At 43.7% G+C, this 27635-nt stretch overlaps 1 protein-coding gene across 1 annotated transcript in view; it reads right to left on the bottom strand.

Annotated features, from left to right (window-relative positions):
• Nucleotides 1-27635, bottom strand: part of Ddah1 (dimethylarginine dimethylaminohydrolase 1) — a 124623-nt gene that overhangs the window by 27352 nt on the left and 69636 nt on the right. The window contains exons 2-4 of the mRNA XM_005357397.2: nucleotides 9533-9632; nucleotides 5518-5591; nucleotides 4525-4644 (exon numbers count right to left, since the gene is read on the bottom strand). Of these exons, the coding sequence (XP_005357454.1) occupies nucleotides 4525-4644; nucleotides 5518-5591; nucleotides 9533-9632 (294 nt within the window). The remainder of the gene's footprint in view (nucleotides 1-4524; nucleotides 4645-5517; nucleotides 5592-9532; nucleotides 9633-27635) is intronic.

Genomic DNA, 27635 nt, shown 5'->3' with positions numbered 1-27635 from the left:
GATCAAGCTCTACTACAGAGCTACAGTACTGAGAACAGCCTGGTATTGCCATAAAAACAGACAGGAGGACCAATGGAACCAAATAGAAGACCCAGATATCAATCCACATACCTATGAACACCTAATTTTTGACAAAGAAACAAAAAATATCAAATGGAAAAAAGAAAGCATATTTAAAAAGTGGTGCTGGCATAACTGGATATCAACATGTAGATGAATGAAAATAGACCCATATCTATCACCATGCACAAAACTCAAGTCCAAATGGATCAAAGACCTCAACATAAAGCCAGCCACACTGAACCTCATAGAAGGGAAAGTGGGAAGTACACTTGAATGCACTGGCACAGGAGACCACTTCCTAAATATAACCTCCATAGCACTGACACTGAGAGAAATAATAAATGGAACCTTCTGAAACTGAAAATCTTCTGTAAAGCAAAGGACACGGTCAAAAAGACAAAACGGCAGCCTACAGAATGAGAAAAGATCTTCACCAACCCCACATCAGATGGAGGTCTGATCTCCAAAATATACAAAAAACTCAAGAAATTGGTCATAAAAAGAATAAATAATCCAATAAAAAAAATGGAGTACAGACCTAAACAGAGAACTCTCAACAGAGCAATCTAAAATGTCTGAAAGACACTTAAGGAAATGTTTGACGTCCTTAGTCATCAGAGAAATGCAAATCAAAACAACTCTGAGATTCCATCTTATACCTGTAAGAATGGCCAAGATCAAAAACACTGATGACAACTTATGCTGGAGAGAATGTGGGGTAAAGGGAACACTCCTGCATTGCTGGTGGGAGTACAAATTGGTACAGCTGTTTTGGATGTCAGTGTAGTGATTTCTCAGAAAATTAGGAAACAACCTTCCTCAAGATGCAGTAATACCACTTTTGGGTATATATCCAAAGGATGTTCAAGCATACCACAAGGACATGTGCTCAACTATGTTCATAGTAGCATTGTTTGTCACAGCTAGAACCTGGAAACAACCTAAATGACCCTTGAGTGAAGGATGGATAAGGAAAATGTGGTACATTTACACAATGGAGTACTACACAGCAGAAAAATAACATCTTGAATTTTGCAGGCAAATGGTTGGAGCTAGAAAATATCATATTGAGTGAGGTAACCCAGACCCAGAAAGACATTTATCACATGTTCTCACTCATAAATAATTTTTAAACATAAAGCAAAGAAAACCAACCTACAAATCACAATCACAGAGAACCTAGACAACAATGAGGACCCTAAGAGAGACATACATAGCTCCAATACACATGGGAAGTAGAAAAAGACAAGATCTCCTGAGTAAATTGGGAGCATGGGCATCTTGGGAGAGGGTAAAAAGGGAGGGGAGAGGAAGGGAAGAGAGCTGAGAAAAATGTAGAGCTCAATAAAATCAATAAAAACCCAATAAAAAATAAAAAAAAATAAAGTTAAAAAAATGGCCACTGAGTAGGTCAGGAGCTGTGCTTTGATTCTGGGTGTCCCCCAAAGGCTCATGTATCAGAGACTTGATCACCAGCCTGTGGCACCACAGGGAAGGGGTGGAACTTTTAGGGTGTGGGGTCCAGTGGGAGTATGCTGTATCACTCTAAGTGCTTTTGTGGGAGACCCTGGGTCCTCAGCCTCCTTCCTTTCCGGCTTCCCTACTGCCCTGAGGTGAGTGGCTGTGTTGCACTGTGTGCTCCTCTTCGTGGTACTGGCTTGCCATAGGTCAAGTGACCATGGACGGAAGCCACTAAACCCTTGTTAATCCTTTTGAGCTGATTTATCTGAGGCATTTGTCACGGCACCTGCAGGCCGATGAACACAGTGGGACATCAAGGAAAGAGGATTCAAGATCCAGGAAATTAGATCCTTGAGGCATAAGATACAGCTCAGAATATTTATTTCATCCAAGCTCAGTATTTCACCTAAAATGTGGGGAGCATTAGTCTGGCAACGCGTCTGCTTTTGTAAATGACAGGCATTTCTATGGTTCTTCCTGCACATCCCCGTGTCAGCAGGAGGGCTTGCCCTTTCTCAGGTTTACTGGGAGCCTTACACAGGAACCAAGCTGAGCTCAGCTAAATGAGCATCTCAGGTCACCTCCCTGTGATGTCACTGACCACCTGCGTCTGACCCGAGACTGTCCCCTGTGGGAAAAGCTCATTATTTTCCAACTGAGTTTGTCATGCTCTCACTACAAAGTAAAAGGGTATACTTTTGATGTTAGGAACACGACAGGCAGGCACTCGCCTACTCCACGGGCCCGTGGTTGAGGCAGTACATTTGCTGATGGAAAAAAAATGACCCCCAAAGAGTGCCCTTGGAGCTCACGGGGGCTATTTATAGCTTCTGACACGGGAGGTTTTAGGTGAAGAATGGCCATCATTGTTCATACTCAGAGGAGTTCAGCAGGAAGGCCTATGAAGTCTCCCTAGAATGTTCTAAGAGATGCCACCTTACAGAACTTGTCAATGGGAAGGGAAGGACGAAGGAAAATGGAACACACATCAAGACATACAATGGAAATTGGGGTGTGAGCCCACTTTTTGGTTGTTTGATTTTGCTAGGTTCTCAGTGCTCCTTTTCTTCTGCAATATCAACGATTATCATGTTTGGAGAGAGGAGTGTGGGCCCAGCATCTCTGAAGGAATGATCATTCTACTCAGAGATGTACAGGTACCCAGACTCTTTGCGTGACAACGCTCTCTTCCTCATCTTTAAATACAGCATCTGTAGATTCCACCTGCTCCAGCCAGAGGCTGGCAAGCAGCTCACATCTCCTGAGCACACGTTGCTCAGTTTCAGATGCCACTGTGTCCCCACCTGGAGCCCTTGCTCACTGAATCCCACCCTGACAAATGCTCCCGGTTGTTTTTGACCTACTTCTAGTCCTATGTTTCCCCAGAGGGCTTTCTCTGATTAGCTATTAGGGAGCCGTCTGCTTTACTCTGACCTCTGAGTCAATTAGAATTTCATACTATATCATATTACCTTCCACTTTGTGGTGTCACTTTCTCCAGACAGTCGACACCCACTGAGGCAGCGATCGCCATGCCGCTGGAATAGGGGACCTAGTCTACTTTATCTAGAAGGGGTTATTTGTGCTCACTTACACAAAGGCAGGGTTCAAGCCAGCTTGAGTTCCCTTTCCTTTATAATCGATTCTAAACACATGCAGACCAACTCGGCTCTCATGGACAGATACCACAGTTACTCCCCAAGGAGAAATACCATCTTCCCTGGTCCCCTGGATGGTACCGTTCATCAAATGCTTTCTTTGGAGATGCTATCTTTCCTATACACAGAAAGCCAACTTAGTTCTTCAGAGGAAGCTAAACAAAAGGCAGACTCTACAGGAGAGCAGAGAGAGCCATTCTGACAGAAATCGAGTCCAGCAGATAATTCAGCGACAGCTGTTAAAAGCCCTGGACCTGGATGCTGTCACAGCTACACTTAGGGGGAAAAGGGGAAAAGGCTGGTGAGCTGCAGATTCCACCGAGGGGAAACTGCTCAAGGCAACCATTGCTTCCTAGTTATGCTGCACCTGGGTTCGCTGAGGAAGAGGAGGAAAGACACGGAAGAGCAAAGCAATACACGGCATATATGGGGCACACAGGTTGCCCTCACTCCCTTTGCTTGAGCAATCTATGGTTTTGGTTCACACATGAATCATGCATGTTGACATGAAGGGCCACCTCAGAGGGGGCCCCTGTTCCAGACCACTTAGTGCCAGTCTTGTGACATCGGCAAAGTACTCCATCTGGCTTATCAGCACAGAGGAGACAATGCCACCTCACCCCCAACCAGGAGTATATATATATTCAGGCTCCGTAAAGGGCCAGACAGGAAGAAACTCAAGGGAAAGTAAGGCCTGATCTCTGCCCTTCCAGAGCCTGCGGATTATCTCCCAGCATTGGAGCTGCAGACTAGAGACGTGTTATCAAAGGGAAAACATGGCAACGTTGGAAAGCCCTCGTCATCCAGGACTTGTACTACAGATCGAGCTCTGGGACCTCAGACCGCCATGGTCTTCCTGTGCTTTTCGAGTTTCACCTAGGAGAGGAGGACATTTTCTGTGCCAAGTTTATCATTCTAAATAAAAGAGAAGGCAGCAGGCTCTCTAGGTTCTTCTGAGTCACAGCTTTCTAGAAGGTCACCATGTTGCAGCATAGGCACAACAGAGGATAAGCATATTGTAATGAGCCCCGGATGTAGCAGCTCCCCTCCTTGTGGGAAAGAGAACACTGCAAAGGTCCCTGTCTAGTGAAATGATAAATTTGGTGCTTGTCATCCAGAAACCTGGCCATGTGAGGAAGTCTGATGAGGGATACAGAATGACTGACCTCTCAAGAGCCTTTCCACACTCGGGGGTTCTTAGCTCCTAATGAGGACCAGAGCGGACAGTGCACACCAAAGGTGTCTCAGGTGCCAGTCCGTTCAGCCCTCGCCACCCCTGCCCGGTGTCTAGCCTGCAGCCAGGCACAGCCTGCTGTACCTAGAGGCACAGCCTTGTGCTTACCTTGAGGGCCTTCTGCGCAGATTCACTGGACCCTATCGCAATCAGGTTGGGTCCAGCCATGCTGCAGAAGCTCTTCAGATGCAAAGAATCGGCCACAGGGACTGTGGAGACGGCGTAGTCCTATGCGGACAGACAGACAGAAAGACGAGTGGGTTGTTACTGCAGAGCAATTGCCAAGACTGATTACCAATGGTCAGAACCTCACTTGGTCTTCTGAAGGCGACTATCCCAGGGGGTGGGGGTGGGGAGGCAGGGGGATTGACTCACAGGCATTGGCATTACTGCTTGTAAGAAGAAAGCAGTTTCCTTCCAGAGTTTAACCCTGCCACCAAGGCTAGTTCCTTGGCCTGTGGGGCAGGTTATTCTGGGAGGGTTGTTTGAATCCCTTGTGGATTCTGGGACAGGGAGAGGTGCCTGTCTGTGCGCGTGTGTGCATGTGTGCATTTGTATACTTTTCCAAATAGGCTGGTGAACCCTTCTTCCTACGAGCAGTAAGGGACCTTGAGGGAAGGGTACTTGTATCTATTCCCAAGCAGGCTGGTGAACCCGCCAGCAGTAAATGACTTGATGGAAAGCACCTGAGAGACTTTCCACAGTCCCCAGTACACAGCAATCACCCAGTAGAGGAGATCACACATTCTAATCTGAAAATCACATTTCACATCGGACATATCTGCATCTTCAGCTTTTATTTTCTAAAGTGGTTTTTTTGTCAGGGGCATGCACTAGTGTCTTTATGATTACACCTTAGGAAAAGCCAGGAGGTGAACACACTAACTCTCTTTTTTCCTGAGAGAGCTCAATGGATCCTAATTATTGAGAAATTTGAATTTAATAGACTCTAAAACGTCTAGCAAATGTACAAATACTAAGAATAATTTTTTAAAGCGGGTGAAATATAAACACAATTACTCATGACATATTGACTCAATGGGGCCATGAATATTTATTAAGCAATTACTCTGAGACAGGCATAAACAATCCTTCACCTACCTTAAAAGTATCAGCCAAGATTTCAGCACCTCGCTGGTTTGTCCTTTTGGAAAGGCCCACAAAAAATTCTCTGCCTGTAAGAGATGTGATGGAGCATAACAAGTTGGTGACCCCAAGGAGTACCCCGTTTCTCCACCTATAATAACGACCTCCGGGCATCACACAGTTCTCTTCTCCCTTGAGAGAGTTCCCCCAAAGAGACAACTGCTCTTCTTCCACAAACCAATTAAATGACTGACCTTAAATAAACCTTTCAAACTCAGGGATAGAAATCAGCATGGAAGTTTTTAAGAGTCGGGGGAAGGGGTAAATGCGTAGTGGTTGCTGAATGGGGACGGAGTTTCAACTCAGGAAGATGAAAAATGTCTGGTGATGTCTGGTGGTGGCTGTCCAGATATACAAGGGGAACTCCTTGCTCCTTCACTGCCCCTTAAGATGACTATAAATCTACAACACAAGCCCTGTACCTACAGCTCAAGGAACACCTCAGAAGATGGGCTGGAAGGCTGAAGGAGCCAGAGGAATAGGATGCCTGCTGGGAGATTGTGTTTTCCAGACTTGACAGGGATGCTTTGCTCAAGAAGCATCAACAAAATGGTTCTCGGGAAGCCAATGTCCTCTAATGGTTTCCATAGTCACCAGGCCTGCATGTGGTACACAGGCATGCAGGCAAAAACAAAACAAAACAAAACAAAACAAACCACCCATATACATTAAATAGTCATAATTAAATAATTCTGGAAGGTTTTGGGGGAAGAAAAGGATACGATCAAAATATATTTTTAAAAAATCTAAAAAACCCACAAAATGTAAAAAGTAATTAATTAAATAAATAAATAATCACATTTTCTTTCCTTTCCTACCACATTCACTTACAGGAGAATTCCTCAGGGCAACAATCCTACGATCCGGGTTTGGCTGATGGCCCCCTAACAGCACTTAGCACTTACATGGCTCCTTTACTCTTTGTATTATTAGTAAATTGATGTCTCTAAAAGACAGTTATATTTTCAATTTTTCCAGAGGGGTCCATATGCTCATTGCTTCACACAAGGCATGTGACCAGTGGCCACAGATATTTCAGTGAGGTGGGACGAGAATGATCAAGGGCGTTCAGTGACAATGGCTTAATTCCTCCTTTATGTTCCCCCACTAAGCTTCCACAGTGGGTTGAGTCTCCACTGATGCCTGGGCACAGATCCACTTTTTAAATTAGAGATCTGCATTTATATTGAGAATTCTAAGGAGAAGAAAAAACTGATCTACTTGAAATATAATCCATAAAGGAAATATAAGCTAATTACTTTCCATTCTACAGCTATAGTAGATCTGGTAGTCTCCAAACTTATAAGAATTGTCACATTAAAAATAAATCCATTATGATAGATTAATGCATTAACAGTTAAATCATAATGGAAATTTAGAAAACATTTAGAACTCAATGGCGTTAGAAATATTCATATTAACTAGAGCTTCTCACTGGATGTGGTAGAGCAAATCTGTAATTCTAGCACTGGGGAGGTGGAGGAGAAGGCCTGGGAATTCAAGATCATCACCAACTATATAATGAATCTGAAGCTAGCTTGGGCTACATGAAACATTGTCTTAAACAAACAAAACCCAGAAAACAGAGAAGGAAAAAAGATTCAATTCAAAGTAGTATTTGAAGGGAAATCCACACATTAGAGAAGTGTACATTTCAAAATCAGTAAGATAAAATACGAATTCATTATGTAGGGGGAAAGGAGAGAGTATAAATAAAGATATTTAAAAGAAGCAAAGAGATAATGGAACACAAGAGAAAGGGTTCACAAAAGCCAATATTTAGTCCTCTGAAAAGAAGAATAAAATCGACAAAGTTTTGGAGGGAGGGGGAAGAAACAGAGGGAGGCAGGCGCAAACACAGCGAAGGGGAAGGGGGTATAGCTGCGATGGCCATGAACTTTGGAGACAAAGGCAAGGAGATAAAGTCAGAAAAATGGGAGTCACCAATGTGGACCCAGGAAAGCCTAAATAGTCGTATAATCATTAAAGTAACCGGATCCGGCTAAAGTCTCCCCCCTAATAAAGTGCCAGGAACTGTTTATGTATCTGCCTATCAAGGCGAAGGGCTATGTAATATAAATCGTATTGATTCCAAGAAGAGAGAAACATATGAAGTATCCCCCAACACAATATTTGAGGGTGATATAACAGTTCTACCAAAACCAGATGAGAAAAACAGGAAAGAAAGAGTATAGGTCATGGAATCAAAAGCTTTAAACATATTAGCAAAGTAAATCCAACACTGTATGGAAGTGAAGAATGATGGGGTGACTTTATCCCTGATATACACGACTGCTCAAGTACCAGAAGTTGAGATGGAAAAGGAAAATTCTCAAATCATCATACTGAAGCGGGAGAGAGTCCACCCGATAACCCAGAATCCAAGTGTCGGCCTTACAGAGCAGCCCTTATCCCCGAGCCCCGAAGACGGCAGCCACACTGCACACCACTAGTAAAATGAGTATTTGGTGGCATTCCTTTCCACAGAAGACTGCTCCACATAGAAAACCCTACATTTGCATCGCCCAACTTCCGTCAAAAGTAGAAAAATCACACAAGAATTCGTATCATGGATGCTGCAGCAATAGGAACTTACAAGAAGAGCAACATTAAATAGCATACAACTTAGAAATACATATGCTGAGACAAACTGCAAAGAAAGATCGGGGAAATGATCTTCAGACAGTAAAGAGAACGGCTTCCTGGGGCTGGAGAGGGGACCACATGGGGTTTCTGTGGTCCTGGCAGAATTTTGTTTTATAAGCCAAGGGTGGGCATGTAAGCACTTATTTTAATTTTATTATTGGTCTTTAAACAGTACACACATTCATAACTCAGTTATATGAAATCTATATTTCACAAAATAAATAAAGGGGAAAACTGATGCTATCTATTCAAGGGAACGAGTTGGAAACAACTTTTTGCCAGTAGCTGCTTTCGTGAGTGACAGATTTCCCAGCAGGAAGCGGGATTGGAAAGCAGCTCTCCATCTCTCCATTTCCTGATAAATTATTAATGAAGCGTTGACTCATGGAGAGACAGGGCAGAGAGCATGCAGAAAGCGCTACAGGATCTGTTAGTTACCACGCTCTGCCTAATCGAGGGGCAAACTTGCAAACACTGGGAATGTAACCGCTGCTTCAGGAATTTTACACTTAAAAACAGGAAAAATGGCACATTTTATGTTCTATAAAAGAAGAGGTGGAAGGGGGGACAGGGGGAGACAATGGGGTGCAAGTGTGGAGATCAGAGTATAACCTTGGGTGCTGCTGGTCTTTGAACTAACCCCCCTGCATGAAGCGGGGTCCCTTGTTCACCAATGTGCAAGCCAGGCCCGCCAGCATCCAGGCTTCTGGGGGTTCTCCTATCTCCATTTCTCATCTCATTGTGGACACGCTGGGACTACAGAGGTGGGGTACTGGTTCCGACTTTCTGTGGGTTCCGGGGAGTAGAGCTCAGGTTCTCACCCTGAGTGGTTAGATCAATAATCATACTAACATTTATATTTCGCTGTGTTATGCTGGCACAAAGCCAAATCCATTTGCATAGAAATCTATTTGAAGTCATCTTCCCATCTGGAAAGAAATTACTTGTAAATGATGTAAATTTCGAATTAAGGATTTTGAAGTACAAACGCAGTCTATCGTTACACAATGGAAATACCATGAAACATATAAACTCAATTATAGAAAACACGATACATATCAATGATATCCCTTATAAAGGATAACCAATTATGCACATGAATGTTCTGGAAAAAAAGGACCTCCAATGCAAGGAAGCATGAGATGTATCTCTACATTACAGTGATGATCTCCAAATGGAACCACTCTTTCATCTTCACTGTGACTTTCTGGACTTCTTTAGATCCTCGTGTTTATCATTCATTAATTTGATGACTCAAGAAACGTGTCAACGGAACAAGCAAGTGGGAGTCAGGTCTTAGGATGGAAAACCAACGTGCGTATACCTGTGAATAAGACATCACCACCATCTAAGGTTGCGTTCTCGTCCTTCATCTCCACGATGTTGAGCTGAAGTTTCTCCAGAGCCTCTTTCATCATGTCAACCTGTTGAAAAGAAAACAGTTCACGTGAATACTGACCACTTCCTAATGTGAAAAGCCAACTCTCCACAACCCAGCTCCGAATCACACACCCAGATGCATGCGTGTGCGCGCGCGCGCACACACACACACACACACACTCGATCTTGTGGATATAAGAAGTGTATATTGTATAAATATATAGTTGAGAGCAGGACCAGACGTGACCATTTCTAAGAGGAGAAATTATTTTCTAGAAAGCACTTGTTTAAAGAGTTGCGGGTGGTGGCCTATGCCTGCGGTCCTGGCAGTCAGAGGCTAGCTCAGGAACATTGCTGTGAGTTCAAGGCCAGCCTGCTCTATAGAAGGTGACAGTGTCTCAAAAACAAAACAATTCTGTTCAGTTTCCTTCTAGTGTAACGTTGAGTAATAATACCATAGTCTCTTCTTGCCTAAGAAGGTTAGCTAGTTAGGGCATTGTTGGGGGCTGACCAGTTAGGACGCTGATTAGCCAAGAAGGCGGGAGGCCTACCCAGTTCTCTTGTCCTTGCAAGAAATTCATTTTAAGCCTAAGTTAGACGGTCAAACTCATGCGCACTGAGAGCAGTGATGGAAGGAACAGTGGTGACCAGTAACTCGACATTCCAGTTCAGAGGGAGGACAGCCACTGGCTGCCTTGAAATATCATCTAAAATGCCATTTAGCCAAAGCTTCTCAGTAAACATAAGCTGTCCTGTTGCTAAAATTTATATTTCTGTGTTTTAAAAAACTTAGTTCTCTAGAAATTATTAACGAATACAATAGCTGTTGTCCAACCAAAGTCTATTGGGAAAAGAAGGCCAGGGACTCACTGGGTTTAGGGTTTATCTGTCACGGAGTTGCTCTAGGCCACATCAGGAAACATTACTATGGAGGTTTACTCTATTTTTAATTTTTAAAATTATTCTGAGTCGGCTTTCACTAGGTAACTCAGGTTGGCCCTGAACTCACTTCTGTCTCTGAATACTGGGATACATACAGGTGTGTGCCCTCAGAGGCTTACAACTAAATCCACACCCTCCAGGAGCTTGGCAAAAGCAATTTCAATATTTCCGAAGGTTTCTGCAACCTTTAGAATGGCAAGCATCCATTAAGAAGACATGAACAGGGCTCAGTGAGAAGCAAGAGCTCACATCGCACTGGGCAGTCGTTGCAAACTGCAGAGGCTGTCCGTGGAAGAGACATTGCTACAGATGTTGTTTCTAAATGAATAAAAACATGGAAATACTTTGACAATGCTGACATTCATGCGTTCAAAACCACTGAAGAGGGTAGAAAGCAAAGTAAACACATCATCTCATCTTTGTCCTGGAACTCAGGCTAACTTTCCACAGCAGAGTGACTCAGAACAATAAAAATTATTTCCATGGACAAAATGGCCTTTCTACAGTAAATACTGCAGTGACTTCTTCTACCAGGAAGGCGAATTGTCATATCACACAAACAGGGACAAAGCAACATGTACCATGACTCGGGAGACAGGGAACCCGGATGCTCACAGGTTACACTCACTGATGTCAGCTTCAGTGCCTGTGGAAAATTCACCGAGTGTAACCAGAGAGGGCATGAGAACCGGGCCCCGGTTTCCCTGCTTCTATTGCTGGACACTGTCGCTTCTAGAACTTCATGTTTCAGTAACTGGGAATTCAGCATCAACGTGGATTCCACTTGGAAAAGCTTGTTTGTAATTATAGCACATCTCAACTCAGAACTTTATTCAAACTCGTAAGAGTTAAAGGACAGAAAAAAAGACAGTACTGTCACAACACACTAGTTTCCTAAAACTTCCTGCCACCTTGCAAGTCCTCTGTTGTTCAAAATTGAGGTTTTATTTTCTCCTGGTTTTGAAAAGCAATCAGTCAGGATCATGTAATAAACATATTTCTTTCCTTTGATAACTCTGAGTTCATGTGTAGAGTTAAGCTGTTGGACACTTATGGTAAGAAAATTCTATAGGGAAAATGACTTTAGAAAATGAACCGTGAAACTAGGTATACTGACATTACAAAAACCTGGACGGTGGCAAGGGAAGAACCTGTTAAAAAATATCAGTTTCTGTTTTATCACCAGTCACTGGGATAGACGTTGATATCCACATCATAATGTGGACGGCATTAGGTTACTTTCAGAGACAACTGTATGAGCAAGAGTTTAAGGAAATTTCAATATGACACAGATAGTTTTGAGAGGTGCAGGGCTGTGCAGCATCAAGTTGGAGATGCTAACCCCGGGAGGTTTCTAACAAAACAGAAAGCAGAGCCGGCAGGCTGTCCATTGAGAACTGAATTCTCCTGGCACACATTTCCAGGGGAGCACACACCGTCTCCTACAATGGCTCCGGCACAGCCCCGACACACAGCCTGGAGCAAGCCAGTTATTCGGGCCATTACAGCATTAAGTGTAATGACAGAAGGGAAACTTTTATAGTAACATATCCAATCATGAACCTTAAAAAAATCTGCTTGTTGCCTGGTGACACAGACCTGGCTAATGTTGATTTGATTTACGTTCAGGAGGGGGGAAAAAAGAAAAAACAACAAACACTCCACCTTTCACAGACACTAACTCTGTAGTGGAACTCCAAGTTACTCAGAGAAGCCGGCAGAACAAATGGTACGGATTCCTCAGGCTGAAATGAATGGGCTCCCCTAGCACACGAGATCAGAAATTAAAAGGGAAGATCATCAGTCGAAGAGAGGGAGGAGGGAATATATGAACAAGGGAGGTCATGAAGGGGCACTCTACAGAAACAGCTGAACCAAGCTGGTGGGAACCCTAGACTGACAGCCGTGGAGACTCCAACATTCTGAACCAGGCCCTCTACATGTGGGAGACAGTGGTGAAGTCTGGACTATCTGAGGGGCCCCTGATCCATCCCTGGTGCATGAGCTAGCTTGTCGGAGCCCATTCCCTATGGTGGGATGCCATGTTCAACCTCAATGCAGTGGGGAGGGACTTGGTCCTGCCTCAACTTAATGTGCCAGGTTTTGTTGACTCCCCATGGGAGCCCTTACTCTTTGAGAGGAGTGGATAGGATGTGGCCTGGGGGGGGGGGAGTTGAGGAGGCATGAGGGGAGGGGTGGGAGAACTGTGGTTGGAATGTAAAGTGAAATCAAAATAAATAAAAGAAAAAAATAGAGAAACCTTAGTTTATGATCCAACTCTACTCTAAAGGCTGACAAGAACTTTTTGAAAGTTTACTTTATTTATTATGTATACAGTATTCCGTCCACATGTATACCTGCAGGCCAGAAGATGGCATCAGCTCCCATTGTAGATAGCTGTGAGCCACCGTATGGTTGCTGGGAGTTGAACTCAGGACCTCTGGAACGGCAGCAAGCTCTTAACCACTGAGCCATCTTTCCAGTCCCCCTGACAAGAGTTTTGAGTCATTAAGCTGCCTCTCTTGCTTGGGTTAGTGCACATGCTGAGCCTCTGCTCATCTTTAGAGTGGGTTTTATTCACGCTCCCACCAACTTCTTAAGCTCCTCCCGACCACTACTCAGGTGACGCTCCTACCACACAGAACTGTAATCGATTGCACACTAAGTACCAGGTATGACTTTTGTTATCTCAGTGAAATACCAGCTGTGTGGACATGGTGACAGACACTTGAGCTGCGAATCTGACCCACGAGCAGAGAAAGCTGTTGCTTTTCCTAAAATTCAGACAAGTTTCCATGTTCTACGACTGTGAGACAGACTCCATCTGGGTTCCCGCAAAACAAAAGAACAATCTTTCCCACAAAGCCGAGAGAGAGAGAGAGAGAGAGAGAGAGAGAGAGAGAGAGAGAGAGAGAGAGAGAGAGACCTACAACGAGGGCACGTTCACGTTAGAACCTTGCAGATTTTATTCCTCCCAGCTCCAGGAAGCCGTGTGATGAGGCCATCTCATAATCTCATCTTTGAGATAACCAGTAGTAGGTACCACACCAAGAGGGAGGTGGGTCTGTCTGGTAGGATGCCTCACAGGACACAAAGAGGCATCAAAGGCAGGATGCCTTGTCTCTTGTCAATCCTAGCCCTCTAGAGGCAGAACCAGGGTTATGAGACAGGAGGATTGTGAGTTTGATGTCAGTGTAAGCTACCTGTGAAGTTCTAGCCCTGCCAGGGTTACACAGAAAGATTCCTCCCCTCACTGACTAAAAATAAACAAACCAACTTTCAACCAAAAGGCTCGATGCAGCCAAACAAACCACCAGGACACCAACAAAAACAACCCAATGCAACAAAAATCCCCCCAGTCTCCTCCCTGTTGCTGTGCTGAGATGTCGGCACAGCCTAAGGGAGAAAGGGCTAAGAGGTTACAGCTTACCATGGAGGGGAAGTCACAGCAGTGGGACACAGGTGATGCTGGTGCTATTAACGCTCTACTTTTATACAGCCATGGATCCAGACCCAGGGAATGGCGAGGCCCGTCAGTGTGGGTCTTCCCACTTCAGCTAACCTAGTCAGCATAATCCTGCACATCACCCCCTCACACACCCACTGCCCCCAACTTGCCACCTACGTGACGCTAGATCTTGTCTAGGACAGTGAACACTGCTCATCCCATAACCGCACAAAGCCCCTGGTTCCCGGATTGTGGTTCTACTGGGAGGGAGTAGAAGGCTTACAAGATTAGGCTTAGTGGAGAAGGGGGGCATCTTCCGGCCACTTTGCAGTGTGCACCCTTGAAGGAGATATGGGAACCTCAGTCCCCTCTTCTCCCTCTGTTTTACAACCCAGCCGTGAGTGAGAGATGTCTGCTCAGCACACACTCCTATCATGATGTGCTGCCTGGGTGAAGGCTCCAAATGAACCCGTTGATCCTGGACTGTGACCTCAGACACTGTGGTCCAGAATGAACCTCTTCGCTTTACAAGCTGGTCACCTCAAGCACCCGTCACAACAATGGAAGCTGGACTTACACCGCTGTCTCTGATGGCTGCTTAACTTCCCAAGCCCTCACCCGACTCCTCATGTTAAAGAGTTTTTTCATGTTGCTGTCGCCCCAGCCAAGGAGTTCGGCAGCTGCGGCACAGCTTCCCAGACGGTGAAGCGATCCCTTCCTTCTCTGGCTGCTGAGTTTTGCTGTCTTCTGATGTGAAGTGTAACAGGAGGGCAGAGCTGAGGAAGCTAACGGAGAGGCTTGTCATGCCTTTCGTGCGTCAGGGCACAGCTGGCTTGGGACCTGCTGATGCATCAAAGCCACACGATGTCATCCTTGGTAACATTTGAGAGGCCACAATTTCATTTCTTTATGCCACTTTAATATTCTTTGATAATCGGCACATTTGTGGCCACTTGGTCTAGTACATTTGACTACTTTTACGTCAATGCTTTTGGTCTGTGTCATGGTTTCCTATCCACTTTCTTATGTGATCTACATCTTAGTTCCACAAACATGGGGTGGATACCAACCTACTTTGATCAGACTACAGAGTTCTTTTCCTTTTTTTTAAAAGGGCAAAGCCCATACTCTGAAAGCTGAAATTTTGGTGGGATAGATACAGTTTGTGATTACACAGTGACAATAAAATGGAATCATTTCGGGATGTTTGCAGTTATTCTAAAAGGTAGTAAGGGTAGGCTTTAGGACACCCATTTTACACAAGAGTAAACTGAGGCTATGGGGGCTGGAGAGATGGCTCGGTGGTTAAGAGCACTGACTGCCCTTTCAAAGGTCCTGAGTTCAATTCTCAGTAACCACATGGTGGCTCACAACCACTCTTAGTGAGATCTGGTGTCCTCTTGAGGAAGAGACCTGGTCAGTCGTCCTCATCAACTTAGACCATGAAACCCAATATGGATAAGTACAGCAGAACCAACATATACGGGCTGCCCATGCATGCTTCAGCAGGGCCAGGGCATAAATTTCATTTTCAGACTGAGGCTATGAGAGACTGATTGACTTGTGAGTCAAATTCTGTGAACCTCCTCCCATTGCACACTCACTGCACTGAGACGGATGCCCCCGGGCTCAGCATAGCTAGTGCCTGCATTTGAACCGAGACTCTCAAACTCTGCACATGGTTTTATATTCCATGATAGGCTACATACTGGAGATACATGGAGTTTCTGTGCATGTGAGCTGTAGGATGTTAGGTTACAGAGTGATTAGCATGAAGTAACACGAGTGGAATGTGCAGACCATACCGGGAACACTGACTTGAGGACACGCCACATATTAACCACCACCCTTCAATCTTGGGATGCCTTGGATTTGCCCAGTGGTTAATTTCTTAGCTTTTCCACATGTGTTCACTAAATTACTAAAACTAACCAAAATTATTAAGACAAAAGATCAAAGACAGAATTCGCCCTTCATTCCTAATTGAAGCCACATTGGAATCCCCTTCAATCTTCTACTTTTAGGAGGGAATTGGTAATGATGATTGCAAACATGTACACGTCTTCCTATATGCCCGGCACCCTCAAGAAGGATGCGTTCTTCCTCCGGAAGGTGCTTAGGAAGTGCTGAGTCTGATGATGGCCTAGCATTGTCCCAGTTGGTGAGGAAACTGAGCAGAGTGGAGAGCCTGATGAAGTCACATGTCAAGTATGCAAGAGAGCGCAGACGGAAAGTTCTAGGCTGCTCTGAAGCTTGTCACTAACACAAAGGAATCAGGGTGTGGTGTAGGAGGCCCTTCTGTATTTGTGTTGCTTTCATTGGTTATTAAAAAACTGCCTTAGCCTAGTTGATAGGGCAGAACTCAGGTAGGCGGGGAAGACAGAACAGAATGCTGGGAAGAAAGCTGAGACAGGCAAACGCCATGATTCTCCTACCCGAGATGGACGCTGGTTAGACTCTTGCAGTTAAGCCACAGTCATGTGGTGATACACAGATTTAATAGAAATGGGTTCATCAAGATGTTAGAGTCATCCAATAAGAGGCTAGAAATAATGGGCCAGGCAGTGTTTAAATGAATACAATTTGTGTGTTGTTATTTCAGGGTATAAGCTAGCCAGGCGGCAGGATACAGCCCTCTTACAACAAGGGTGTCTACTCCCGTGCAGTCCCCAAGAAACCAAAGTGTCACGGACGGTGAGGCACTGAACATTTGTAGAAATGGCGGGTTTTTTTTTTTTTTTTTTTATTTGAAACAGAATGTAGACTCAGAGATTCCAAGGCCAAACGACAGCCGTTCAAGCCTGTGCTTGATACTGAATGTTGAACTTCGCTTTGCTAAGCACCACACCAACTAAGTCTAGTGGGTTTGGGGAGCTAGGACTTCAGTTATCGAATCATGAGCAGCTATTTGCACAACAACGTTTTAAAGTGATCAACAATGTATTTTAAACACAACGAAGTTACAAAAGAAAACGATCACACAGAAATACTCCAAACAAAGACACTGCAAACATTCCCAAAACAGTATGATAAGCTTCCAAAGGTGAGAGGGGTCTTTACCCCATTGGAAAGGGGGCAGGTGGAATCCTAAGACTGCTGCTTTTTAGATCTCTAAATATCCTGTACAAACTTTGCCTCTGTGGAAAAGAACAATATACGGGCCGGGCCTACCACTCCCGTGACAAGCTTACACTGCACAGAACAAGGGAAGATATTTTTGAGGAGGATGTAATGTAGATGACCAAACAGTTGACTTCAATTAATCAAGAGGGAGATTAGCCTGAGTGGCCCTGACCTAATCTAAGCTCTTAAAAGGGCTTTTCACAGTTAGAGAGAAGTCAGGAAAACGTTGTGATGCCCTCTGCTAAAAAAAGCACGAGGCTATCTTTAGCTCCCATCCCATCACAACAAAAGCCACTGCACCAGGCTTTTTCTTTTGGGCCACCAACCGGTTCCCAAATCTTGACACGAAGACTTCTTTGTAGTTATAGTTCATTTGTATTTTAATAAATAAAGCTTCCCTGAAGGTCAGTGCAAAGCAGTCACACCAGTCAGCTATACAGGCCAGGCAGTAGTGGCGCACACCTTTAATCCCAGTAGCCATACTAGTTTGCCATATAGGCTGGGCTGTGGTGGTGTGTGGGGTGAGACAGGAATGATGTGGGAAGGTCATTTGTCTATCTGTTGCTTTCATTGGTTAATTAATAAAGAAACTGCTAGGCCTGATAGGTCAGAACGTAGGTGGGTGGAGTAAACAGAACAGAATGCTGGGAAGAAGGGAAGTTAGGCAGTCACCTAACCCCTGCCCATGCAAGCCACCCTAATTAAGTTCAGTGAAACACAAATTGCCCCCAAACAAACTGAACAAAGACACGAAAATAGGAGCAGAATCTGTCGGTAAGAAATAGTTCAGTGGTTGTGGGAGAGTGGTGAGAGAGGCCAATGGGGTATAAATGATCAAATTACATTATATGCCTGCATGAAGTTGTCAAATATTAATAATTTCTAATTTAGTAAAAATGGATATTGCTTATCTCAGTTATACATATACATACATATATACATATTTGCATATACACATATACATATATACATATTTGTATACACACACATATATGGTATTTTTGAGGTCACAAATATCAAACCACACAAGTCTTTTATAGTTGGTTGTTATGACAATATCATGTGTGGGATACTTCCTGTTTGAGAAACAAGGCAAGTACATTATTTAGACAAGGGCTCTTTGAGGAGGTGACATTTAAGTTAAGAAATCAAAATGTTTACACTAGCTATTAACCCTGCTGGCAGACTATCTAGGCTTAGAAACAAAAGGGGCTTCTTTGATGTTCCCCAAACTCTAAACAGCTTACCTGAGTCTCCAATAAATCAACAAAGGATTTATTGTACTAGAAAAATGGCCTATATAAATGGAAACATTTAATAACTGATGATTTCAAGTTATCAGAAAGAGTTAAATAAATGCCATTCAATGTAGACAGAAGTTTCTGTTTCTCTTTACAGTGTACAAGAACATTATCCCACAGAATTTCAATCTTCTGATTATTCTGGGAATTCCTCATATTTATAGAATGGCCAATATGTACAACAGTTGTATAAACAGTTCATTTTCCCTCTTACTGAACCTTTATTAAAAATAACCATTACAGGAATAAGATCTCTTAAGACATCTCCCATAGATTTAAATATCTGCTGCATCTTTCCTCCAATGAGTTCTTGGCTTTCTAAGCTTACTGATTTATTTCTGGAGTCAAGTACTAAAAATTAATCAGGATGTTCAGCATCTCTGTACCTATATTTGCAATACAGGGGGGGGTAGAGTTTAAGATGAGGTCATTTCCTGTTCTAGAATCTAAGAGTTGTACTCTCAAAACTGCTCTTGGCAGTTGCAAATGTGTACTCGTATTTTCCTCCCACTCAGTTTGCTGAAAACACCCCAGATGGCCATTCATGAGTCAAGTATTCTGGTGTTTAAGCAAACTCAATCAGAAGCAAGAGGCTGGGTACATGGATAGAGGAAAGACGGGATTAAAGCCAAAAGTGAATTTTAAAATTCCAGCAGAATAGGAGCCCTCAAAGATGAGCAGAAGATCTCTGCTGAAACAGGAACCAACCAGCAAAGAAGGAATGTGAGTGCCAGCCTAACATTAAATGATAACTATGTCTTATTTTCATATTCGTCCAGCATTGTTCCTTTATGCTTGTGAATCACTGGTTGATAGGTTTTCTACGAGGCGATAAACAAGGTGCTCTCACTTGTCAACCTCTGTGTATTTTCATACCTCAACACCTCAGACAGACTCCATCAGCACTGGGCTCATTCCTTACCCATTCCTCAGAATCCATCTTCCCAAGAGAGGAGGATTTAAGTAGCTCCGTTCCAGTACTCTGACACCCAAGATCCAACTACCTTCTGCTCAGTCCTCCCCCACGTTACACTCTTGTGTACCACGGTGGTTCTTCCCCCTGGAGTTCTGTGCTATTAAAATCAGTTCTTTCCCATATGGAAGGTTCTGCTTTATGCCCCGAGGAAATGGAGTCTTTGTTTTATGACATAGACTTGCAGAAAGTTGTCTTTGTCACCACCCCATCTTCTCAACTTAGAATTTACATCAATCAGGACTGAGGGACCCATGGACTGCTCACAGCTTGGACTCTCCTCTGCTTTTAGCAGCACAGATGCTCCATCATCTGTTTACATGGGCGCTTTATTAAGCTCTTTTTCTAAGGGCCAACTACTGTTGAAAATGATTTGACCTACACACGTCATTTAGCTATCACCGTATCCCTTCAGGTCCCTCCCAGTCCAAGTCAACCACGTCCGTTCCATCTCCTCCAAGTAACATAGTTTGGGCCAGTAAGAGGAAATCTGTTGTATGGTTCCTGTAGCCACAGGAAGAAACAAAGCCTCTTACCACCCCACCCCACCCCCATTCATGTATATGAAAAACATTGACAAGCAGTATCCAAAGAGTTTGTCAACAAACAGATCACCACCTAACTAAGAGACACTAATTCTGTGTATAGAAACAATTAGTAACGGGAGGTGCATTCCTTTCTGCGAGAACGGGACACAGATTATACACTATGTGAAATGTGATTTCAACCGATGCTGTCTCTTCGGGTGGCTGATAAGAGTGTTGATTAAATGATACTTCTAACCACTCCCCAGAGTAAGTCCAACTTATAGTAATTAGCCCACCAACAGTAATTTGTAATACCAAATGAACCATAGGCAGGATTTTGCCTTCTCTGTTCTGTGGATCAAGTGTAACTGCCACAGGCTGTTCCGAAAGTCAGAAATAAAGAAATCTTTCATTAGAATATTCTCTGTAACTACTGTATATATTTTTTAAAAGGGGATGAGGCTATATTTAGATATTTTCAAAATTCTGTGCTTGTTAGTTTTTTCACCATTTGAAACGAACCTTCACAATGTCTGTGAGCTGAGGCTTTTGACTGCGCAGGACTGAGCATGCTCTGCTGGGTGGTTTGGGAAGGGTGGGATTGTTTGTTTATTTTTAGAACACTGGTGTTTGTTTATTTTCTTCCTACCCTGGACCTTTGTGAGCTGCGACTAAAGCTTTCACTGGAGAGGCTCTGAAAGGCTGCAGCTGGGTTACAGAATACATGGTAACTGAGGAGCTGCTGTCTGATTCCAGGCTATGGCATGGACACTGATATTTAACCATATAGTCACAGCTTGCTTAAAAACTAGTTGGATAACCATAGCTTCATGGGTAACAAGGAACAGTTTATTTTTAGCCCTAGTTGTACAAAGTAGTTAGCTTTGAGGGTTGGGGACCTGGCTCAATGGTAGAGCACTTGCCTTGCATGCATAAGACCATTGGCTTGATACACACAAACAGATACACACACAAACACACAGGCACACACAAAGACACACACAGGCACATACACACAGTCACACACATAGAGACACATACACACAAGCACATACACAGACACATACACACAGTCACACACACACAGACACATACACACAGGCGCACACACACACATACATAGACACACACAAACACACACACATAGACACACACACAGGCACACACAGACACACACACACACAACTTCAAGAGATTGTCCTTGAAGGTTGTCCATGCTCTAACACGGTAGTAACAAAAACAGTGAATAATTTCCCTTTTCTGTTATCAAATCTGGGGACCCTTAGCAGACTGAGATTGGAAAAATTCAATAATATTTTCCTAACAGAAACATCCCAGTCAATGTTTTAGCAAGGAAGGCTCAATAATTATTGTTGAGCTAATGAGTTTTGCCTTTCTCAAATTACTTTTGAAAAAATATGATAAGCTCCTCGCCTTTGTATTATTTTCCCCCTTAGGAAAGAGAAAACCCTTTAACACCTCTTCCAACTTATCACTAACTACCAATTTTAAGATAAAACACTATTTGGGGAAGAGCCTAAGATACCACACAGAGGGACTTTGTGTGCACTGGGACTTTAACACCATCTAGATACACGCCTGATGAGGCAGAACATGATGAGATTGATTCCCATAAATGTCACTGCCCCTATTTATTGTCTTTCCCCTTGAACCAGAGCTGTACTGGCTGGACTCCATTGTCTGCCACACAGATTTACTGCAGCTCAGATGCATTCCAGTTCACAATAGACATGTGCCCGCAAAAAACACAAAGCTTCCCACTCCAGCAAGGCAGACAATGCGCTGGCGAAACCCACGCAGCTGCAGAGGGCTTGCAATCTAGGAAGTTTTCAGATGCTTCTTAACTGGATGGAATATCATCTAAGTTGATCTTCAATCCCGAAACGCATTCCCAATGGACAGATTGGTTTATACTTGTCCAAATTAAATGTGTTTTTAGCATTTTGCAAAGACACAGCTAAAGCATTTCTTATTGACATTCTAAGGTTAGGCTGGATTTTCTTGTTGCTTAGGTTTCTCCTGGAGAGTAACTCAGAGATGCTGGAAAGTAGTTAACTATTTCTAGTCTGCAGGGCACACGTTAACCTGCAGCCGACTGAGTATTGGAAGCCGCTGGGTATCTGTGGAGGGAACTGAACAGCATCCTGACAAACACGCAAGGGGAAAGGAAGAGCAAGCTGATGAGTGAAGGGAAGCACCAAATCTACAGTTGAAACAATGCAAAAACAAGCAGAAAACAACAACTGGGATTGCAACAGTCTGCCAGTTGACAGAATACCAGGAAAAGTGCAGACAATAAAACCAGCTAATGTTGGCTAGCCAATAACAGCTGAAGCCTGCACACTGCCAACTGCAGTCACGTCTCTACAACTAGGCGAATCACTGCCTGCTCCCAGACAGAGCGCACAGCTCGCCAGTGCAGACTTTTGTTATTCTGATGTCCAAATACTCGTGCTCCCCCAGATAAGGACAGTGGATTCCTCGCAGCTCTGCTGCAGGGGTTATTTCTGTTTTGGTTCTTGGTCGGGCACCTGTGGCTTATTCCACCCAGGCTGTTTCTGATATTCCTATGCACTCCTGTCGTGGACCGGACTGGCAACAACCATCAGAAATCTTTGCTGTCACAAGCTGCCAGTGCACATGCCATTCGGTGCTAACACTCTGACACAGAAGTTTGTAGACATTTCGATAAGCATGCTATGGGTACACTTCGGTAACACTACTTTTAAATTAGGCTGTAAACAAGCATATCTTACATTTAAATGAAACATGGAGGAGAAATTGAACTGAGGTGAGCTCACCAACCAACGTGACAACAGGGGGAGATTTGGGCTGAGACCAAAGCAGCCAACACTGCTCGGGGACCCTGCCATCATGGCGGCACCATCATGGTGGCATCTTTCATCTCTTCCGCTAGGGGGCCAGGGTCAGTTTCGAACATCTTTAAGTGAACCTTCTGGAAGCTCTGCCAGTCAGTTCAACAGAGTCCTCACTGCTGTGTACCTAGGGTTTTACTACGATATAAAGTACGTTTTCAGCTAATTGGGACTCACCTGCCAGGGGAAACCACATGGTTCCTCCCTCCAAAGTTATTGAATTAGTAGAAACAGGACCTGTGAGATCTTGGTGAGTGGAGGTTTTGCTGTGCAAACTGACTTCCAAGAGATGTTCTCTAACCTCTACACTTGGGGTGTGTGACACACACACACCAACACAAGCATACAAATGTTCACACAACAACAAAATTTAAATCAGTTGAGAGATGGAATTACTATAAATCAATTTAAAAAATAAATCCACAGTATTTAATCTGGGATTAACTTAGATTTTTCTGAGAAATTATCTTTGAAAACAGTATTTTGCTGTGAGTGTATGTCAAATGTGAGCAACCTTTCTATACTGTATTTTAGGATAACTCAAGACTTAACCTAAGACAGAATCAGACTTTTGTTATGGTAAGTATATTTTGAGAACAAATCTATAAAATATTCATATTTACGGCAATACTTAAGGAGTCATGTAGGATATATACTAAAGTCTGAGAACTCAAAGCTTCATCTGAATCCACAGATCCCTTCTACTCTAAGTGTGAATGAAACAGCAAGAGCAAAAACCGAAACAGAAATGTTTATTTGTTAAGGAAAGAAGCCATCTCAGACATCAGTGAGGTGTGAGGCCATGAGGTCTCTAATCTTCCGTCAAGAGCCCAGCCACCAAGTGATGCGCCGGCCATTCAGAACAGACCCAGAATGCACCTGGCCAACCCCAAGCCTCATTATCTTGAAGACACCTGATGCCTTGTGGCCCTCAGCCCCTTGTCCACACTGATTATGTGCCGTGTACCCAGTTTTATAACTGAAGAGGATTTAAAATTCATGAGGCTTGTTGAAAGCCCAGCGGGTACATTCTACTCATCCCAGTGTATGGGAAAAAGAGCCGGACCGACGTTTCAGTCAAGGCCATTATTGTGTTTGAACAACCATACTCCATTAAGTTGCTAATAACCCTGCTTGGAGATGTTGATCCCCTCAGCCCTACGGCTGCACTCCCTGCCTTCCTCCACTCTTGCCCTACGTCACTCTGGGCAGTAGTACTTTCTCTGTGCCCTTTATTCCACGGTTGCCCAGAATTCAAAGCGCTTATTCAGTGAGGTTGTAATCCAGTTTAGTACGCTGTTAATGGAATTCTCTAGAGAAGATCATGGAAAAGGAAAACCACACTTGCTCTGGGGTCAGTGGCTAATTTTAAGGGGAACACAGTCCGAAGGAAAAGGCGGGATCTATGAGGCATTAAGGAAAAAAAAAGAAGAGAAAACATCCGCCTCCATAATTTTCCAATATTCCTTAAAAATAAACACAAGCCCAAGTTTGGAGTGGTAAGATCCTGTCCTGCAGATGAACAGCAGCACTTGCTGGCATTCATGGGTGCTAGGAGGCACGGGTTTCCTTCCACACCGCGGGAGCTTTGCCTCCCTTCCCTTCATTTATTCTGGGGTTCAGCAATGAACCTCACAAATATTCTTTTTTTTCCCTAAACTTCACAAGTCTTGACAGTCCCTCAGAGTGAGTGTGACACAGAATGGGTTAGAAGCTGTAACGTGTGCTGGTCACTAGCGTGGCCGGTTTTCTATCTGCCATAAATGTCACACGAAGCCACTGCTGTTACTAGGACTTAATGTCCTGCAAACACACGGAGCAGAGCGGATGCCTGTGGAGGCTGGCATTTTTGAAAGAAGGAATACATTACTTACACTGTCTGACGTTTATCCCCGTTAACAATGAACTGGAAGTGTAACATTTGAAACAAACAAAAACAAAAAACTAAAGTTAAGGGAATACGTGTCTTCATTTTTAAACACTGTTATCAAATGGCAATTATTTCCTTGCTCCTTTTCCTATCCAGAAGGTTTGGAAGAAAATGTTTTCCCACATTCTGGGTGGGTACCAAATGCCCGTCTCTCTACGGACAGTTTCAGATGAATAGAATTAGAGAAGTTTTTCTTCTATGGGGTAACTGGGTTAGAAAAAACTGTCAGCGCACCCCAAATGATTACTTATCAGCAAAATTAAGCTGAATGCAAGTATGGTTCGGGCCAGCGAGATGGTGAAGATGCTGCCAGCAAGCCTGATGACCTGAGTTCCCACCCCAGAAGCCATGGTGGGAGAGAACCGACGCCCACAAGTTGTCCTGTGACCCCCACAAGCACACCAGCACACACACACACACACACACACACAAATGTAATAAGTACTTTATAAAGTAGAATGTACTTCCTGAATTACTTTATGACTAGGAAAATATTTGAATAAATCTTTTTTTAGAGTAACCAAGATTAGGTATAGTTTCCTCTCTAAAACCCCTCAGTGAGGACACATAAAAAACAGCTCTAAGACCTGAATAAAGCTTTAGTAGAGGGGAAATTAATGTTAAAGCAACAATAATATGATTCAACAAAAACAAAAATGAGTAATAGCTCCAATATTGAAAGTCATGGAATTACAGTGATTTCCCAATCCCTCAGAAACAGAAAAGCACCATTCATTGCGCTAACAAGTGTTTATTGATCACGTCTGTGTCCAAGCTGGATGCACAGACATGTGTAGCAAATTCTCGACCGGAGAACCAAGTGAAAACAAGTGAATCCAGCATATAAACTTGAAGAACTGTGAAGCGGGACAAACAGGAGATTAATCCTAGTGCTCACACAGACCAGGCGACCAGGCCCCAACTATAAGGAACAGTCTTCAGTCACAAGAAGAAAAGCAGAATTAGAACACAGGCTCCCTTTCTTGTTTGCAGGACAAGATATGTGGTGAACTAGAAATGTCATTGAGGAGAAAAGCCAAGATTACGACTACTAATAAGAAACTAAGCCGGGCCATGGTGGCGCACGCCTTTAATCCCAGCACTCGGGAGGCAGAGGCAGGCGGATCTCTGTGAGTTTGAGACCAGCTTGGTCTACAGAGCTAGTTCCAGGACAGGCTCCAAAGTCACAGAGAAACCCTGTATCAAAAAAAAAAAAAAAAAAAAAAAAAAAAAAAAAGAAACTAAAAAGATTCTGCTTGAATTATTTGGAAATATCTAATAAGTTATTAATTATATATGAACATGTATTCAAAGTTCCTCCTGAAGTTTTTACATTGCTGTGAGCTCACCTACTTCTATGTAAGACATGAGTGAGGACCACGGGCCACCATGACATGTTCCAGACAAAGACATTTGAGAAGTTTCCACAAAAAAAATGCAGAATTAATGATCTACGTGTTTTCCAACTGCTCTTGACAGGAAGTCTTAAAAAATCAACACTATTTTACAACAGTGTCAAGATTTTCCCTAAAAAGACTCCTTTGAGAAGCAACATCCTTCTTTTTCCTTGCGACTCTCTCTTTCACAAACACACACAGACTCACACAAGCAAAAGCACTTCCCATACCCTGCCACTTGGAGTATGACTTTTAATTCATCTGAGGATTGGGGATTTGGCTTCCCAGGCAAGTCTTTTCATTAATATCTGAAAGCCTGTTGACCTGAAGACTTGGAAAATATACAGACAGTGACACCGTTTCTACTTGATAATTTCTCAGTGGAAATGCCCTTAAATGAGCAACAAGCTTTCAGCATTAGAAACTCAGATTGGTTTCATAAAGCAGTGAGTCTGGCTTTTGGTAGTCAACTTAACGGGATTTCATTCCACAGGTCCCAACCACGTTCTCCCACACTGGTATTTAGGAAGGATGCAAATGAAAGATCTTGTGTACGTATGAGTGGGGGTACCATTCTGCCAAGCAGGAACGTGCTAAGAGGAGCTAATGAGGGTGACTGAGGTCCGCTCTCCAGAGGCAGAGCTGCAGAGCAGATGAAAAGTGTTGAGTGGGGAGGTCATTTTTAATCCTCCCAGAGCCTCTTCCCAAAGACGGCGAATGCAAACCTTTGTATGTGTACTTAGCACGCCCTGATTAGCAAAAAAATTCTCATAATGAAGAGAACTGAATGCCACAATAGTAGCAGTAAATTAGCATGTCTGTGGAACCTGCTACTTTATTCAACAAATGGAAATCCTGGCAAATCCAAGACTCTATTGCTGCAAACGAAGCAGGTATCCAGACACGTGTTCTGTACCATCACTAAGCCAAGCGCAACTGGAGACAGTTAATGTGGCTGCCATTTGTTCGAAACCCTGCAGAGGTTACACAAGGACAGGTGAAGAATCAGGCAGGGTTGACAGCGCAAATTAAACGAGTCTCCAAGGCAAATTTCTGAGGTTTACTGCTCTGCCATTCCTAAGCTCTCTCCCCTACTCCTTCGACGCAGAGAGGTGTCTTAGGCTTGTCTGTTGTCATCGGTGTGACAAAACACCTGGTGCGCAGTAAACTCAAGGGAGGCAGGGTCTCTTTTGTCTCACAATTATTGAGTCCAATCCATCTTTGCAGGGACGTCATAGAAGGGGAACATGGGTAGCTGGTCACATTGTGTCAGGAAGCAGAGAGAGACGATTGCTTCTGTTCAGTTTGGTTTCTCCTTACTCAGGCTAGAGCCCTGCTCACAGATAGTCTTGCTAATTTAGATAACTCCTCAGTGGCATACCTGGGGGCCAACCTCATCCACATCATCTCTCACAGGAACCCCAGAGGCTAACCTCATCCAGACCATCTTTCACAGGCATACTGAGAGGCTAACCTCATCCAGACCATCTTTCACAGGCATACTGAGAG

Source organism: Microtus ochrogaster, chromosome 21 (genome assembly GCF_000317375.1).
Source record: "Microtus ochrogaster isolate Prairie Vole_2 chromosome 21, MicOch1.0, whole genome shotgun sequence".
Lineage (NCBI taxonomy): Eukaryota > Metazoa > Chordata > Mammalia > Rodentia > Cricetidae > Microtus > Microtus ochrogaster.
Note: the sequence above shows the minus strand (reverse complement) of the source record. Positions and strands in the feature narration are given on the sequence as shown.